General features: G+C 38.7%; 1 protein-coding gene across 1 annotated transcript; it reads right to left on the bottom strand.

Moving 5' to 3' along the window:
- Positions 1-439: 439 nt before the first annotated feature.
- LOC109265140 (translation initiation factor IF-2-like) lies at positions 440-16,466 on the bottom strand. Its single transcript, XM_053905412.1, has 3 exons — positions 15,820-16,466; positions 5,478-5,543; positions 440-1,230 (listed from the first exon to the last, which is right to left on the bottom strand). The coding sequence occupies exons 1-2, from the start codon at positions 16,294-16,296 to the stop codon at positions 5,511-5,513; spliced, it is 510 nt and encodes a 169-aa protein (XP_053761387.1). The 5' UTR covers positions 16,297-16,466; the 3' UTR covers positions 440-1,230; positions 5,478-5,510.
- Positions 16,467-18,261: the final 1,795 nt, after the last annotated feature.

The raw sequence follows: 18,261 nt of genomic DNA, 5'->3' as shown, positions 1-18,261 counted from the left end.
TTCGGGGCCTTTTGTGGTTCCGTATGAATTTTAGGATTACTTGTTCTGGTTTCGAGAAGAATGCTGGTGCAATTCTGATTGGGATTGCATTGAATGTATAGATAGCTTTGGGTAGTATTGACATTTTAACAATATTTATTCTTCCGATCCATGAGCACAGAATGTTTTTCCATTTCTTTATATCTTCTTCAATTTCCTTCATAAGCTTTCTATAGTTTTCAGCATACAGATCTTTTACATCTTTGGTTAAGTTTATTCCCAGGTATTTTATGCTTCTTGGTGCAGTTGTGAATGGGATCAGTTTCTTTATTTGTCTTTCTGTTGCTTCATTATTAGTGTATAAGAATGCAACTGATTTCTGTACATTGATTTTGTATCCTGTGACTTTGCTGAATTCGTGTTATCAGTTCTAGCAGACTTTTGGTGGAGTCTATCGGGTTTTCCATGTATAGTATCATGTCATCTGCAAAAAGCGAAAGCTTGACTTCATCTTTGCCAATTTTGATGCCTTTGATTTCCTTTTGTTGTCTGATTGCTGATGCTAGAACTTCCAACACTATGTTAAACAACAGCGGTGAGAGTGGACATCCCTGTCGTGTTCCTGATCTCAGGGGGAAAGCTCTCAGTTTTTTCCCCACTGAGGATGATATTACCTGTGGGCTTTTCGTAAATGACTTTTATGATGTTTAAGTATGTTCCTTCTATTCCGACTTTTTTGAGGGTTTTTATTAAGAAAGGATGCTGAATTTTGTCAAATGCTTTTTCTGCATCGATTGACAGGATCATATGGTTCTTATCTTTTCTTTTATTAATGTGATGTATCACATTGATTGATTTGTGAAACATCATTCCTTTAAAACCTCTTTGACTCTGCCTGAAGCTAAAGCAATCTTCTCTCCCACATCCCCACAGCACTTTGTATATACACCCCCTCCTGGCACTTATCTGCTTTACTCTAATGCTCTGATTGGTTTTCTGTCCCATCTGCTAGATTGTGGGTTCTTCCAAAGCTGGGGACATGTCTTATTCATCTTTCACCTTTTCTTTTTAAGTACATAGATGAGTATGTATAACGAGAAAGGCTCTCTCTCTAAATGAAGCAGCTGCCCATTGAGCACAGATACTGGACGTGCTTTGGCTTTTGCACCTGTTGTCTCATTTCTTTAGACACCATTCTTTCAAGGTTTCCATTGCACATGAGGAAGGAGGCTCAGGGATGGTGAGTACTTGCTGGGAAGTCAAAAAGAAAGTAGTGACTTCAGACTTAAAACATAGGATTGTTATTATATTATACAATAAATAATGGGTAATTTATACCAAAATACATAAACAAAAAAGTCAATTTTTTAATTTAATGCGCATTGGACATCTGCATAAACTGAAAAAGAATCAGCAAGTTTACTTCTCTATTAAATTTTGAATTTTTCCTGTATATGTTCATCCACTTTTGCTAATCACCATTGTGTTCTGCCTCACAAAGACACTGAGTTACAGGATTTAGGGGAAAAAATGTTAGTTACCATGTTTGGTCTGAATCATTCCTTGATTTTCTTCACATCAATATTGATTTAAAATAACTACTTGAATTAATCCAAGGCTCAATTTTATAAAACTGTACTAAGAGGGTTACACTTGTTTTGTAGAAATCTTTGTGTGTGAATGTGTGTGTATGTGTTTGTGTGTATATGTGTGTTTATGTGTTCAAACACAAGTCAACTACACACCTTTTTATTTTCAACTTCACTCAAGAGATTAACTCAATCTAACAGAGTATCATCAGTCTTCCAGAGAAGGTAATATCCATGCAGATGGGCTTAAGTGCTTTACATGCTATCATGCTCATTATTTTATTTTAATAAGCTTATTTAGATTTGTTTTGATACATAGGTGATAAGAAAAGATATGACTTTAAATATTTAATTTATGCTCAAAATAAAATTACACTCCACAGACTTCCTTCTCCTAAGTCTCTGTTTATAAAATAAAATTCTGCTTTCACATCATGCCTATAAGGCTTCTAAGGCTTCTGATTGAATAATGAATTCCCAAAATGAGGCAAAGCAGAGAAACAAATCATTCATGCTATTCCATTTGAATATGGATAAGGTATCACCCTGGGGAAAAAAAATATATATATATATTATATAATTGTATAAATCATATTATATATATAGTAATTATAGAATATATATATATTTCCTGTTGTAACAAATCATCACAAATTTAGTGGTTTAAAATGATGCAAATTGATTATGTCATAGTTCTATAGGTCAGAAGAATGAATGGGCTGGGCTGTTTCCTCTGTTCTACCTCTCACAAAATCAAAATAAAGTGCCTTTCAAATATTCTTCTTTATATATGTATGTGTTCAAGCTATTCAACATCCACCATAGTTTCTAGGACTGAGTGTTGATGAATTCACCTGGAATCTCCAACACTATGTCCCCAGCATCTGTAATGAGAGCTTTAATGAATCAATCAGCAAAGCAGATAATGAGAATTAAATAATGTTTTAACTCTCTCAAAAATATTTTATGCAATTGGTTTTTATGCAATTGGTTATAGGCTGATGCTTAAAGAAAAAAAGGAGAAAAATAACTTAAAAGAACCAAAAGTATGAAGGGTTAATGGGTTCTGAGTTCCATATTATTAACTGACCCATCGCAATAAGGGAACTGTTGTAATTATTTCTGAAATAATTTTTTAAATAGTTAGAATACAAGAACAACTGAGCAAATTGTAAGACTTTCCTAAGTATAGTGGAATAAAAAGTTACTTTTATTGTCATTAAAATAAAATGCAACAAATTTTCTTGATAGAGAAATCACTCTCATACTCAGAAGATGAATTTTCTTAGTTCCCAGAAAATTTCACTCAATTGTGAATAGATAAAAGGTGAAATGTGCAACAAATAATTGTCACACTTTCAGCCTAAAACCACTATAATTATTGTCCCAAGAATTTATAGAAATATCCTCTTCAGGACAGAAGGTTTACCACCCCCAATTTGGGGGAGTACTGACCACCAACAGCTCTGCCCTTGGCAATTATCCTCTCCTGAAGAGAGTCACTGAAAGTTCTGTACCCAATTATGATTCTGTCACCAATTCCAATGTGTGACAGGATAGTTTCCTAAATCACTAAGCAGTTCTCTGACACTGGGAGAGTCCTGCTGTCCTACTGTCTACCTGGGAGTAGGGGAGTCCTACTGTCTACCTGGAGATAGCACCAAGTCCCATTGTTTAAAGGCTCAGTCCTACAAGACTAGACTTCCCTCTGGCCCCAGATTGTCACCTGTGCTTCTATTCAACTGGTTATAGGTCAACCAGCTCCGTGGGTTCAATTCATTTGCCAGAGTGGTTCACAGAACTCAGAGAAACATTTTGCTGACTAGATTACTGGTTTATTATGAAGAGATACAACTTAGGAAGAGGCAGATAGAAGAGATGCAAAGAGTGGGGAAAGGGCACCAAGCTTCCATGCCCTTTCTGAGGGAGCCATTCACCTTGTACCTCCACATGTTCACCAGCCTGGAAGCTCTCCTGAGTAGTTCTCTTGGGTTTTGGGTTTCATTACATAAACATATTAATGAAATCATTGGTCATTGGTGATAGAACTCAATCTCCAGCCTGTCCCAGAGGTGGTGGTGGTGGTGGTGGGGACAGGGGGGCCTTGAAGTTTCAACTGTGTGTCTGATCACATGATTACATGATTAGCTCAACTGGCAACCAGTTCCCATCCTTAAGCCCAGTCCAAAAGTTGCCTCACTGGCATAACAAAAGACACCTTTAGCTGTCTCATCACAAGAGATTTCAAAGTGGCCCACACCCCACAATGAAAGTCAGTGAGCTCTAATTTTTAGGAAAAGAAAATTTATAAGAAAAGTTCTTATACCCTTCATTTGCCAAGAACTATAGTTCTTAAAAGTTTTATGCCTAGAGGCGCCTGGGTGACTCAGTTGGTTGAGCGTCTGACTTTGGCTCAGGTCGTGATCTCACGGTTCATGGGTTCGAGCCCCATGACAGGCTCTGTGCTGACAGCTCAGAGCCTGGAGCCTGCTTCAGATTCTGTGTCTCCCTCTCTCTCTGCCCTTCCCCTCTTCGTGCTTTGTCTCTCTCTCAAAAATAAACATTAAAAAAATTTTTTTTAAGTTTTATGCCTAGATGATGGTCAGATGGAGTGTGAATATTAGATCTTATTTAAAGGTTGTAGCAGGTTTATTATCCATAATCCAGTTTTTCTGGATTCTTATTTTGTAAATTTTTACTATTTCCTGATTGTTTGGATATTTCCAAAGTAGTGCCTGCATCAGTGTACTTTTCTGACAAAGATGTGACAAATAACCCATAAAGATCACATCCTTCAGGCCTTTGGTACTTAGAATTTGAAGTAACAGAGAACCAAGCCCCAAGCCGACATAGATTAGCTGTAGGATCTGCCATTATGACCATAAGTAACAAGTGCAAATACTCCAGGCTTCCAAAATGTTTCCCTTAATAAACTGGGTATGAGATGCTGATTTCCATCTTTTTGGTATTTAACATGGCCGTGAGCATCTGGAAAGTAACAGCAGTTTGGTGGAAACTCCCCTTTTATAGCAAATGTGCAATGTGGAGGCTGATTTGAGGCAAAAACAATAAGGCAAAGTCATCCAAAGTGAAAAATTGGAACCTCAATTCCTCATTGTCCATAACTATCCCACATGTGTCTTAAGAACCACACACAGGAGAACACTAGCCAAGAAGTCCTGGGATTTTGAATTGCTTGCTATGGTCACTCAACAATGGAGTAAAAGTTGGAATGAAAGCTTGGCATTCCTAATTTCCGATAAACGGTTATAGTCATAAAAATACATCTGGATATGGACCAAAAAGAAGTTGCAAAGGGTGGATTTGTTCTTGGACATTAGAGATAACATCAGAGAAAATCAGGAAAGCAGAAAGGAATGTGATAAATTGAATATATAATCTTAAACATCTTGTAAAAACAAAGGTGTTTCAAGGGGTTAAAGTTTGTGAGATCTTCCTGGGGCAAGGAGAAATTAGCTCAGACAGGACAACACGGTTGTATTTGCCAATTGGGGAACAACTTTTGGAACAGACTTGGTGAGGGGAGATATACAAAGAGAAGAAATCTAACATGAAGGAGGCTGCTGGCCAATTCCCTTCACAAGGAGACTACATCTTTTAGAGGTGGTATGAAAATGAATTTCAATTTTAGCAACAGTGTTTAAAATACTGAAGGACCTAACATATATCAAGTAGGCCTTTTCATCTCTGGTTTAAGCATAACATCCCCTGTGCACACACACATGGAATTAAGTTATAGAAACACATAAATGATAAACATTAAGGACAAGGAAAAGGAGAGTGACACCGAAGTCAAGGCTGGCAGCAAAGGGCACATCTTGGCATTAGTGTCAATTCATCTATGTCCTCCCCTGAGCTCCTCTGGGGTATGGGTCATGGCTTACTCACTGGACATTCACAATAAATATTGTGCTCAGCATGTCAGTCAATGTGTTGTTTTGAAAATAAAATGACCTAGGAAAAAAGAATTTTAAGAGTGGAAAATCCATTAGCCAGTTATTTAACTACATTCTGGACCAAATTCTATTGGTGCATCAGCAAGGACTATTGAGTTCATTTGTTCCACAAATGCATGCAAAAATGTTCCTGGGGGCACCATGGCAGAAGGTGATGGACAATGCTAAAGTTATAACCATCAAGCTAGTTTAGGAGGAATGATACATTCTCAAGTACTTGCGATACAAGAAACTATATAACAACTTCTGTGTGTGTTCTCAAAGGCAATAAGCCTACAGACAGAATGCCATTACAAATATGTGACCAATCTGCTGGGTAATGGCGTTCTGTGATATACTTGAAATGGATTTAGTAGACATTTTTTACCTTGCAGAAAAAGAACCAGAGAATGTCTCATGCATTGTTTTCACTTGAGATGTCTTTAGACTTTCACATAGCTCTAGGCCACGTTAGTCAATATGAAAAAAATGCACTCAAGTTTTGCATGTGTGACAACCACAGGCTATTGAAGGCTTTTATATCTTGCAGATACTCATCCAGGAAATGAGCTGCCAGAATATGCGATGACACTAGAAGTTACATTTTGGAACCCACTTATATGTATGAGTATTTTTTGCAACTGTAGAAACCATGTTTTCTTTTAGTGTAAGCAGAAACATTTGCAAGCTCACAAGTATCTCATGCCCATTCAATTGGTCCAAATACATTGCAAGACAAGTAGCTCAAAACTTTCCCTCATAGGAAACAGGCAATCTAACCATATAAATAATTCAAGTGACCAGTTTGCATCTCTTCCTTATCAGGAGTTCTGACCTGTTGGCTGAGAACTGTCAACTTGAAGTATATAATGGCTTTTATAGTTACAGCCAGACAGACATCATCTAACATTTGATGGGCGTCTGCTAGATGCCAGTCACATTGAGCAAGTTATGAAGGGTCATTTCTTGCTCTGCCCAAAATCTGGATGAGGAGGCCCATATCACTTATTTACGTATGTTCAAAATAAATGGTATATTCTTTGTAATTTTTAGTTAAATTTCGTAAATTTTAAATGCAAAATTATATCTCTTCTGGTGATTCAAAACTCTTATTACATTTAGTCAAATCATCACGATTATAAAGGATATGATACCTACCAAATAGTTATGCAAAATACATTTCATAAACGAACTTTAGATATTCTGTATTAAAGTAAGACTTCACACTTGTAACCACTACCTTTCAACACTGTACTGAGTCTTACCAATACAATAAGACTAGGAAAAAAAATGAAGTAAGCAATATACATATTGAAAACAAAAAGATACTTTTTTTCATCATTTTTTAACAGAGAAATGTTGGATGTCCCATCAATATGGTACAAGAACAAAGAGGATTCTTCTACATTGGTTATAAACAATTAGTATATAAAATAGAAATGATGATAGTGATTAATGATGACTAACATCCTCTATACAATTACTACATATAAGGCACTGATTAATTTAAGTGATTTTTGGGGGTAGATTCAGGTAATCCTGAACAACATTCCAATGAATTTTTCTCTTGCCATTATCACTTGATAGAAGAACTGAGCAAGATGTTAAATAACATACTGATTCCCCACTGGTTTGTAGTTTAACTACTCCCAAATTCAGTTGTCTGACATTATAGGCCATAACCTTGGTCCTTGTGTTTGTTGTATTCCTTTCCCTGAAATCTTTGATTTTCTATTTTTGGGCTCCAAACTCCAGCAGCCAAAAGTATAATTGTTAAGCCCAACACTTAGCCTTCTCAGAACACCAGTTAAAGTACAAATGTGGCATTTGTGAATATTGTGGAGAGATGCTTTATCACAACCACAGGACTATTGCCTTCATGTGTCTTCATCCAGGAAGCTCTATTATCTGAAAGCTCTATTATCTTAAAGACTGAAAACAATTATAAGCTTACATTTCAAGTGAAATTAAAAGAATACATTTCTTCTAAATAGATGAAGTGCAAACTTTCTTCTCCAAAAATTTACTGAGAATCTCCCACCCTAGATGTAGACTACTCATTGCCACAGGCTATACAAAACTGTTTCTAATGTGTCATTAATCTTATAAAATTTTCTGCATGTTCCTCTAAAAGAACTACTCTAAATAACTATCTTTTTTATTTTCACACAAAGCTCTTCTTAAATAATCTTATTCACACATGTGGCTTCAGCTTCCACCATTAAATTTAAACCTTGAATCCATACCTCAAATCCGGTCTTTTTTTCAAAAATTCTGTAATGATATATCCAATTACTTTTGGACTTCTTCAACTAGACTACTCAAACACCTTACTAAAATTCAACACGGCTTCTTCCTCTTTGTCCATACTTACCTCACTCCTTCCTAAGTTATTATATCTATCTTGTGACAATATCCACTATTTACTATATATTAAACATGTTTCTTCACAAGCATGGATGGCCTTTTATTGGAATTTTTAAAACAGTGTATATTCAACCAATGTTGAAGCTACTTAATTAGCACCATTAACTAAGTACTATAATAAACTGAGTTAATTTTCCAAAAATACTACCATACTTATGCTAATAAAAACAGAAACTAAATCTTGAGTAGAAAGAATACCCTTGTATTATTCAAATGGTATAATACCTGCAGATGTATCAATGAAATTTCAGAATAACCATGACTTAAAATTCTAGCCTGAGAAATATGAACTTGAAGAAAGATTAGTCCAATAACACTATATTAAAATGAAGAAACTGAAGATCAGAAAAAGTGGTAGTGTAAGCACGTTTAATTTAGGGAAGATGGTGGTGTAGGAGGACGCTGGGCTCACTGCCTCCTGCTGACCACTTAGATTCCACCCACATCTGCCTAAATAACCCAGAAAACCACCAGAAGACTAGCAGGATGGACTCTCTGGAGCCAAGCTAGATGAGAGGCCCACGGAAGAGGGTAGGAAGGGTGGAGAGGCGATGCATGCTACACGGACTGGTGGGAGGGAGCTGGGGCGGTGGAGGGGCAGCCCACCAGGCAAGGCAGAGCCCCTGAGTCTGGCTTGCAAAAGCGGAGGGGCCAGACTGCGTGAGTTCTGACAGCCAGTGGGACTTAACATCTGGAATGTTATACGTCAACAGCTCTGCTCCGAGAGCGGGAGGGCTAGAGGACAAACAGGAAGGAGAGTTGTCGAGCCCCGGAGGACAGATCTCAGCTTGGCGGGGAACAAAGGGGTTGGGAAGAGCCATCTCCCTCACCCATCCCCCAGCCAAAATCCCAAAGGGACCAGTTCCCATCACGGAACTTGTTTGCACCACGCAAACACCCAACGCTGTGCTTCTGTGGATCCATCCCTCTGACAGGTCTGCCTCCCTCCCGGTGCCACAGGGCCCCTCCCGAAGCGAACCACCGAAGGCAAAGCCCCTCCCGCCCCTGTGCACCTTGCGGATCCACCCCGGGCTAATACGCCAGATCCCATTGAAGCAGCACCACCCTGGCAGTGTGCAAGTAGCCCAGACAGGGGCCACACCACTCCACAGGGAGTGCTGTCCCTGGGAGAGGGAAAGATAAGGTACACACCAGTCTGACTGTGGCCCCAGTGGTGGGCTGGGGGCAGACATCAGGTCTGACTGCGGCCCCGCCCACCAACACAAGTTACTCCAGACAGCACAAGGGAAGTGCCCTGCAGTTCCCCGCTACTCCAGGGACTATCCAAAATGATGAATTGGAAGAATTCTCTTCAAAAGAAACTCCAGGAAGTAGCGACAGCTAACGAATTGATCAAAACGATTTAAGTAATATAGCAGAAAATGAATTTAAAATAATAGTCATAAAATTTATCGCCGGGCTTGAAAAAAGTATAGAGGACAACAGAGAATCTATTACTACAGAGATCAAGGGACTAAGAAACAGTCAGGAGGAGCTAAAAAATGCTATAAATTAGCTGCAAAATAAAATGGAGATGACCACAGCTCGGATTGAAGAGGCAGAGGAGAGAATAGGTGAATTAGAAGATAAAATTATGGAAAATGAGGAAGCTGAGAAAAACAGAGATTAAAAAAATCCAGGAGTATGAGGAGAGAATTAGAGAACTAAGTGACACAATTAAACATAATAATATACGCATAATTGGGATTCCAGAGGAGAAAGAGAGAGGGAAAGGTGCTGAAGGGGTACTTGAAGAAATAATAGCTGAGAACTTCCCTGATGTGGGGAAGGAAAAAGGCATTGAAATCCAAGAGGCACAGAGAACTCTCTTCAGACGTACCTTGAATCGATCTTCTGCACGACATATCATAGTGAAACTGGCAAAATACAAGGATAAAGAGAAAATTCTGAAAGCAGCTAGGGATAAACGTGCTCTAACATATACAGGGAGACCGATAAGACTAGTGACGGATCTATCTACTGAAATTTGGCAGGCTAGAAAGGAATGGCAGGAAATCTTCAATGAGAGGAACAGAAAAAAATATGCAGCTGAAAATCCTTTATCTAACAAGTCTGTCACTTAGAATAGAAGGAGAGATCAAGGTCTTCCCAAACAAACAAAAACTGAAGGAATTCATCACCACTAAACCAGCCCTACAAGAGATCCTAAGGGGGATTCTGTGAGTGAAATGTTGCAAGGACCACAAAGTACCAGAGACATCACTACAAGCAGGAAACCTACAGACATCACAATGACTCTAAACCCATATCTTTCTATAATAACACTGAATGTAAATGGACTAAATGCGCCAACCAAAAGACACAGGGTATCAGAATGGATAAAAAAAAACAAGACCTATCTATTTGCTGTCTACAAGAGACTCATTTTAGACCTGAGGACACCTTCAGATTGAAAGTGAGGAGTTGGAGAACCATCTATCATGCTACTGGAAGTCAAAAGAAAGCTGGAGTAGCCATCCTTATATCAGACAAACTAGACTTTAAATTAAAGGCTATAACAAGAGATGAAGAAGGGCTTTATGTAATAATCACAGGGTCTATCCATCAGGAAGAGCTAACAATTATAAATGTCTATGTGCCAAATTCCGGAGCCCCCAAATATATAAAACAATTAATCACAAACATAAGCAACCTTATTGATAAGAATGTGGTAATTGCAAGGGACTTTAATACTCCACTTACAACAATGGATAGATCATCTAGACACAGGATCAATAAAGAAACAAAGGCCCTGAATGATACATTGGATCAGATGGACTTGACAGATATATTTAGAACTCTTCATCCCAAAGCAACAGAATATACTTTCTTCTCGAGTGCACATGGAACATTCTCCAAGATAGATCATATACTGGGTCACAAAACAGCCCTTCATAAGTATACAAGAATTGAAATTGTACCATGCATACTTTCAGACCACAATGCTATGAAGCTTGAAATCAACCACAGGAAAAAGTCTGAAAAACCTCCAAAAGCATGGAGGTTAAAGAACACCCTACTACAGAATGAATGGGTCAACCAGGCAATTAGAGAAGAAATTAAGAAATATATGGAAACAAATGAAAATGAAAATACAATACAAACGCTTTGGGATGCAGTGAAGGCACTCCTGAGAGGAAAATACATTGCAATCCAGGCCTATCTCAAGAAACAAGAAAAATCCCAAATACAAAATCTAACAGCACACCTAAAGGAAATAGAAGCAGAACAGCAAAGACACCCCAAACCCTGCAGAAGAAGAGAAATAATAAAGATCAGAGCAGAAATAAACAATATAGAATCTAAAAAAACTGTAGAGCAGATCAATGAAACCAAGAGTTGGTTTTTTGAAAACATAAACAAAATTGATAAACCTCTAGCCAGGCTTCTCAAAAAGAAAAGGGAGATGACCCAAATAGATAAAATCATGAATGAAAATGGAATTATTACAACCAACCCCTTAGAAATACAAGCACTTATCAGGGAATACTATGACAAATTATATGCCAACAAACTGGACAACCTGGAAGAAATGGACAAATTCCTAAAAACCCACACATTTCCAAAACTCAAACAGGAAGAAATAGAAAGCTTGAACAGACACGTAACCAGCAAAGAAATTGAATCAGTTATCAAAAATCTCCCAACAAATAAGAGTCCAGGACCAGATGGCTTCCCAGGGAAATTCTGCCAGACATTTAAAGCAGAAATAATGCCTATCCTTCTCAAGCTATTCCAAAAAATAGAAAGGGAAGGAAAACTTCCAGACTCATTCTATGAAGCCAGAATTACTTTGATTCCTAAACCAGACAGAGACCCAGTAAAAAAAGAGAACTACAGGCCAATATCCCTGATGAATATGGATGCAAAATTTCTCAATAAGATACTAGCAAATCGAATTCAACAGCATATAAAAAGAATTATTCACCATGATCAAGTGGGATTCATTCCTGGGCTGCAGGGCTGGTTCAACATTCACAAATCAATCAATGTGATACATCACATTAATAAAAGAAAAGATAAGAACCATATGATCCTGTCAATCGATGCAGAAAAAGCATTTGACAAAATTCAGCATCCTTTCTTAATAAAAACCCTCAAAAAAGTCGGGATGGAAGGAACATACTTAAACATCATAAAAGCCATTTATGAAAAGCCCACAGGTAATATCATCCTCAGTGGGGAAAAAACTGAGAGCTTTCCCCCTGAGATCAGGAACACGACAGGGATGTCCACTCTCACCGCTGTTGTTTACATAGTGCTGGAAGTTGTAGCTTCAGCAATCAGACAACAAAAGGAAATCAAAGGCATCAAAATTGGCAAAGATGAAGTCAAGCTTTCACTTTTTGCAGATGACATGATACTATACATGGAAAATCTGATAGACTCCACCAAAAGTCTGCTAGAACTGATACACGAATTCAGCAGTCACAGGATACAAAATCAATGTACAGAAATCAGTTGCATTCTTATACACTCATAATGAAGCAACAGAAAGACAAATAAAGAAACTGATCCCATTCACAATTGCACCAAGAAGCATAAAATACCTAGGAATAAACCTAACCAAAGATGTAAAAGATCTGTATGCTGAAAACTATAGAAACCTTATGAAAGAAATGGAAGAAGATATAAAGAAATGGAAAAACATTCCGTGCTCATGGATAGGAAGAATAAATATTGTTAAAATGTCAATACTACCCAAAGCTATCTACACATTCAATGCAATCCCAAACAGAATTGCACCAGCATTCTTCTTGAAACTAGAACAAGCAATCCTAAAATTCATATGGAACCACAAAAGGCCCCGAATAGCCAAAGTAATTTTGAAGAAGAAGACCAAAGCAGGAGGCATCACAATCCCAGGCTTTAGCCTCTACTACAAAGCCGTAATCATCAAGACAGCATGGTATTGGCACAAAAACAGACACATAGACCAATGGAATAGAATAGAAACCCCAGAACTAGACCCACAAAAGTATGGCCAACTAATCTTTGACAAAGCAGGAAAGAATATCCAATGGAAAAAAGAAAGTTTGTCTCTTTAACAAATGGTGCTGGGAGAACTGGACAGCAACATGCAGAAGGATGAAACTAGACCACTTTCTTACACCATTCACAAAAATAAACTCAAAATGCATAAAGGACCTGAATGTGAGACAGGAAACCATCAAGACCCTAGAGGAGAAAGCAGGAAAAAACCTTTCTGACCTCAGCCGCAGCAATTTCTTACTTGACACATCCCCAAGGGCAAGGGAATTAAAAGCAAAAATGAACTATTGGGACCTCATGAAAATAAAAACCTTCTGCACAGCAAAGGAAACAATCAACAAAACTAAAAGGCAACCAACGGAATGGGAAAAGATATTTGCAAATGACATATCGGACAAAGGGCTAGTATCCAAAATCTATAGAGCTCACCAAACTCCACACCCGAAAAACAAATAACCCAGTGAAGAAATGGGCAGAAAACATGAATAGACACTTCTCTAAAGAAGACATCCGGATGGCCAACAGGCACATGAAAAGATGTTCAACGTCACTCCTCATCAGGGAAATACAAATCAAAACCACACTCAGATATCACCTCCCGCCAGTAAGAGTGGCCAAAATGAACAAATCAGGAGACTATAGATGCTGGAGAGGATGTGGAGAAACGGGAACCCTCTTGCACTGTTGGTGGGAATGCAAACTGGTGCAGCCACTCTGGAAAACAGTGTGGAGGTTCCTTAAAAAATTAAAAATAGATCTACCCTATGACCCAGCAATAGCACTGCTAGGAATTTGCCCAAGGGATACAGAAGTGCTGATGCATTGAGGCACTTGTACCCCAATGTTTATAGCAGCACTCTCAACAATAGCCAAATTATGGAAAGAGCCTAAATGTCCATCAACTGATGAATGGATAAAGAAATTGTGGTTTATATACACAATGGAGTAGTATGTGGCAATGAGAAAGAATGAAATATGGCCTTTTGTAGCCACGTGGATGGAACTGGAGAGTGTGATGCTAAGTGAAATAAGTCAGGCAGAGAAAGACAGATACTATATGTTTTCACTTTTATGTGGATCCTGAGAAACTTAACAGAAGTCCATGGGGGAGGGGAAGAAAAAAAAAAGAGGTTAGAGAGGGAGAGAGCCAAACCATAAGAGACTCTTAAAAACTGAGAACAAACTGAGGGTTGATGGAGGGTGGGAGGGAGGGGAGGGTGGGTGATGGGTATTGAGGAGGGCACCTGTTGGGATGAGCTCTGGGTGTTGTATGGAAATCCATTTGACAATAAATCTCATATTAAAAAAGTAAATAAGTAAACACGTTTAATTTAGCATTTAGATTTTTTTTGAAGCACCAAACACTTGATCACATTTTGTATGTCATCATAAATTATCATTTTAAATAATTTACAAGTTATAACCATAAATATACATCAGTTTGAAGCTATTATTGCAAATATAATCATTTACAACTATAGTTTTTTATAAAGTATTTTTCTTTTTTTTAAGTTTATTTATTTTGAGAGAAAGTGTGCATGCAAGCAGGGGAGGGGGCAAAGAGAGAGGGAGAGAGAGAATCTCATGCAGCCTCCTCACCGTCAGTGCAGAGCCTACAGAGGGCTTGAACCCACAAACTGTAAGATCATTACCTGATTGGAAATCAAGAGTCAGATGCTCAACGAACTGAGCCACCCAGGTGCCCAAATTTACAATTATAATTTTATATAAAGCTATAGTTTGATTTAAAGCTAGGAGCAAATTGTGGTTATCAATACAAAACACTGTACATATAATCTGTAGTGATTTCTCTCTACTCAACAAAATACAACTTTCCACTATCTTAGAAAAAGTAAGTTGGAACACATATGATAAATAACATACAAGGCAATACTTCATTTGCATCACATATAGCAAGATATGTGTTTAAACATTTATTATAGGTTTCTCACGAAATAGAAAGAAAGGCTTTAAAGACCATCTATTTTCTACTACTATCATGTAAATTTAGTACCAAAATGTATACATAGACTTCCCTGCACTCATGTTCCTCCCACTAACTCAGGGCAAAATTCAGAGTAGATTAATTAATTGTGAGGTTAATTTACTTTTAAAAATTTGTTGCTCATGTAGTTACCCAATACACCAAACACAAGTGAGTTGGTTTTAGAATCAGTCTATTTTAAACCTCTGACCATATTTTGGTTAAAGCCAAAGACTTAGAGATCCTTTATTTTAGTAGAAATAGCTTATCTGGACTTACAGGTAATTTAAAGAGGGCGTCGTATTTTGTAATAATTGAACGTTCATCATCTGAAAGCCAAGTGTATACAGTATTATTTTGGATCATACCAGTATAGGAATCAATGACTTGGCCGCGTTAGACTTTCATTGGACAGTCTCAGCGCGCCCCCTATGGTACTGTGGTTAAAACATGAAGTAACTAAAGTGAAATAACACAGAATTAACTTTTCTAGTATCACTTGTCACACTCTTTCACTCAACGAAAAAGGTAAGTGAAAACCTGACATTTTATTTGGTTCAGTGGATCTATGGATGAACAGTTATTTTCACAGTGGAGAGGATCCATTGTGAAATAAGCCCGCACACATCGTTTAAACTGACTTAACTTTTTTCTTTTTCTTTTGTTTTTTGTTTTGTTTTTGTTTTGTTTTGTTTTGTTTTGTTTTACTACACAATCAATATTTTCCACTACCATCACAAAGTTATCCTCCCGTTTCTTCTTCCTCCCTGTGTGTGTGTGTGTGTGTGTGCCCGGATGTGTCGGCGTGAGCCCAGCGCGCCTCGGTCTCCGTCTCCCTAACGCCGCGCCCCGAGGCTCCGGGAAGCAGGTGCCGCGGGGCACGGACTCTTACCTGGGCTCCGACGAGAAGGCAACCTCCGAGCAGCAGCCACCCCCAGACGTGGGGCGACGCTCCCGGCCCGGCCATGCCTGGACCAGCCCGAGCGAGAAGACGGACGCTCACCCCGGAGCCTGGAGAGGCTCCCCACTCGCAACTTGGCCAACGCGGGGCAAACTTGTGGCCGGGAGCGCGGCGCAGCTGGGGCGGCGGGAGCGCGTCTCGGATCCCCGTCCTGCGCGCCGCCGCCCGCGCCTCGGTCGGGTCTGCCGGGGAGAGCGGCTCGGCTCCCGGCCTTGACTCACCGCCCCACGAGGCCCGCGTGGGAGAGGGGGGCGCTCTCGGACCACCCCGCCCCCCCGCCCCCGATCCCGGCGCGCCCCGCGTGGAGGCAGGAGGGGCGGAGGGACGCTCGCGCTCCTCCTCAAAGTCTCTGCGTCCCGCAGCCCAGAGGACCCGAGGGCCTCGGACCCTGGGCGCTGCTGCCGCCATCCGCAGCTCCCGCCGTCTCTACTTCTGTCCACTCTGTACCGGCTTCCAACCCGCTGTCTCTTGGGGCGCCCTGGGTCCTCGGGGAGTGGTCTCAAAGTTCCCTGCTGTCCAGAAGAGCCACCAGCCAAGGCAGGCCCTGGGTAGTGTGGTGTGCGACACGTGTGTGCTAAGCACTGTCCACAACCCTCTCAAGTTCTCAGATTGCCTCCATCTCAACATACATCAGCACCTCGATATTTATAAAGACATGTCGATTTGCCGCCTAGAATACTGAACTCATGATGTAGAAACTTAAATTTCTTACACCTATTAAAGAAAAATTCTGGCTCGATATGAAAATACGAATTTTTAATCATTGGTGGATGATGCTTCAGTTAATGAAATTTAGGAACAAGCTTCTGTTGCCTTTATTGCAACATTTCACTGTGTGATCCATATTTATTTATCCCCCTGAAGCAAGCTGTACAAAATGCCTCGGATACACTGATTAACATTGTGCAGTATATACATGCAAATTATCCCTAGTTTATGCAGTTATTGAAAAATAGAAGATGATTTATTTAATGGTCTTGTATTATTTGCCAATGTTCATTAGTTAACTTTAGAAGAGTTCTACAAAATTTGTTTGAAACAAAAAGAATCCTTGACAAATATTCAATATTCAAAGGCCAAAAATACAGTAATGTAACTTATGTTCTCTCACTGCTACCACACTACAGATAAACAAGCTAAATTTGAAGCTCCAAGGAAAGTAAAAGCTTATTTTTGACTTATTAAAGAGGCCCCAAAATTTATAGTGAGTTTAAAATAGCTTAATACAAATCAGTACAAATAATTTTAAACAATTTCTAGCATTAGTATACAGAAGATCTTAATTTTATCAGCAGTATTATGTAAACTTGCTGCAAAATCTGCAAGATAAGTTGGAAGACTGCTTTGCTATATACAAAATTTTAAATTGCTTTGCAATTTATTCAATACTCCTTCATTTCAATATTAATAATACCATGTTGGTGTAAGAATTAGGAGATTTACTTAATACGTACAAATTAAAATGTATTTCTGTTGCAAATACAGTATTTAAGCTGAGATGTGCTATAAGGATTACATACCAACTTTATGTAATATGATAATACAACAACAAAAAGAATATACAGTGTCTCACCATTATATTTTATATCATTGTTATTGATAAACATTGGACTAAATTAGATATATTCTTTTTGTAATGTTTATTTATTTTTGAGAGAGAGAGAGGGAGACACAGAATCTGAAGCAGGCTCCAGGCTCTGAGCTGTCAGCACAGAGCCTTACGTGGCACTCGAACTCACACACCATGAGATCATGACCTGAGCCAAAGTCAGATGCTTAACCGACTAAGCCACCCAGGCACCCTGAAATTAAATATATTCTTAAAATCACCTGTTCTTCATTACTTTTAAATTCCATATATGGACCATATTATATTTGTTTTGGACAAAACTGTTCTAGAATAAAACTTAAGTTACCTCATACCCTTCCCAAAAGATGTGCCCTCTCACCACTTCTTTTTTTTTAATATGAAATTTATTGTCAAATTGGTTTCCATACAGTGCCCAGTGCCCCTCCCAACAGGTGCCCTCCTCAATACTCATCACCCACCGTCCCCTCCCTCCTACCCCCATCAGCCCTCAGTTTGTTCTCAGTTTTTAAGAGTCTCTTACGTTTTGATTCCCTCCCTCTCTAACCTTTTTTTTTTTCTTATCCCTTCTTACAACGTTTTACTGGAAGTCCTACTTAATATAATAAGACAAGAAAAGAAAATTAAAAGCTTACAGATTGGAAAGAAAAAAAAATAAAATTGTCTTTGGTTGCAGATGACATGATTATCTATGTAGAAAAAAAAAAAAAAACCACTCCTGGAACTAAGAAGTGATTATAGCAGAATTGAAAGTTATATGGTTAATACACAAACATCAATAACTT

Source organism: Panthera pardus, unplaced genomic scaffold (genome assembly GCF_024362965.1).
Source record: "Panthera pardus isolate Hobbes unplaced genomic scaffold, ASM2436296v1 HiC_scaffold_10, whole genome shotgun sequence".
Classification (NCBI taxonomy): Eukaryota; Metazoa; Chordata; class Mammalia; order Carnivora; family Felidae; genus Panthera; species Panthera pardus.
The sequence above is the reverse complement of the archived record's forward strand: the minus strand, read 5'-3'. Positions and strand labels throughout refer to the sequence as shown.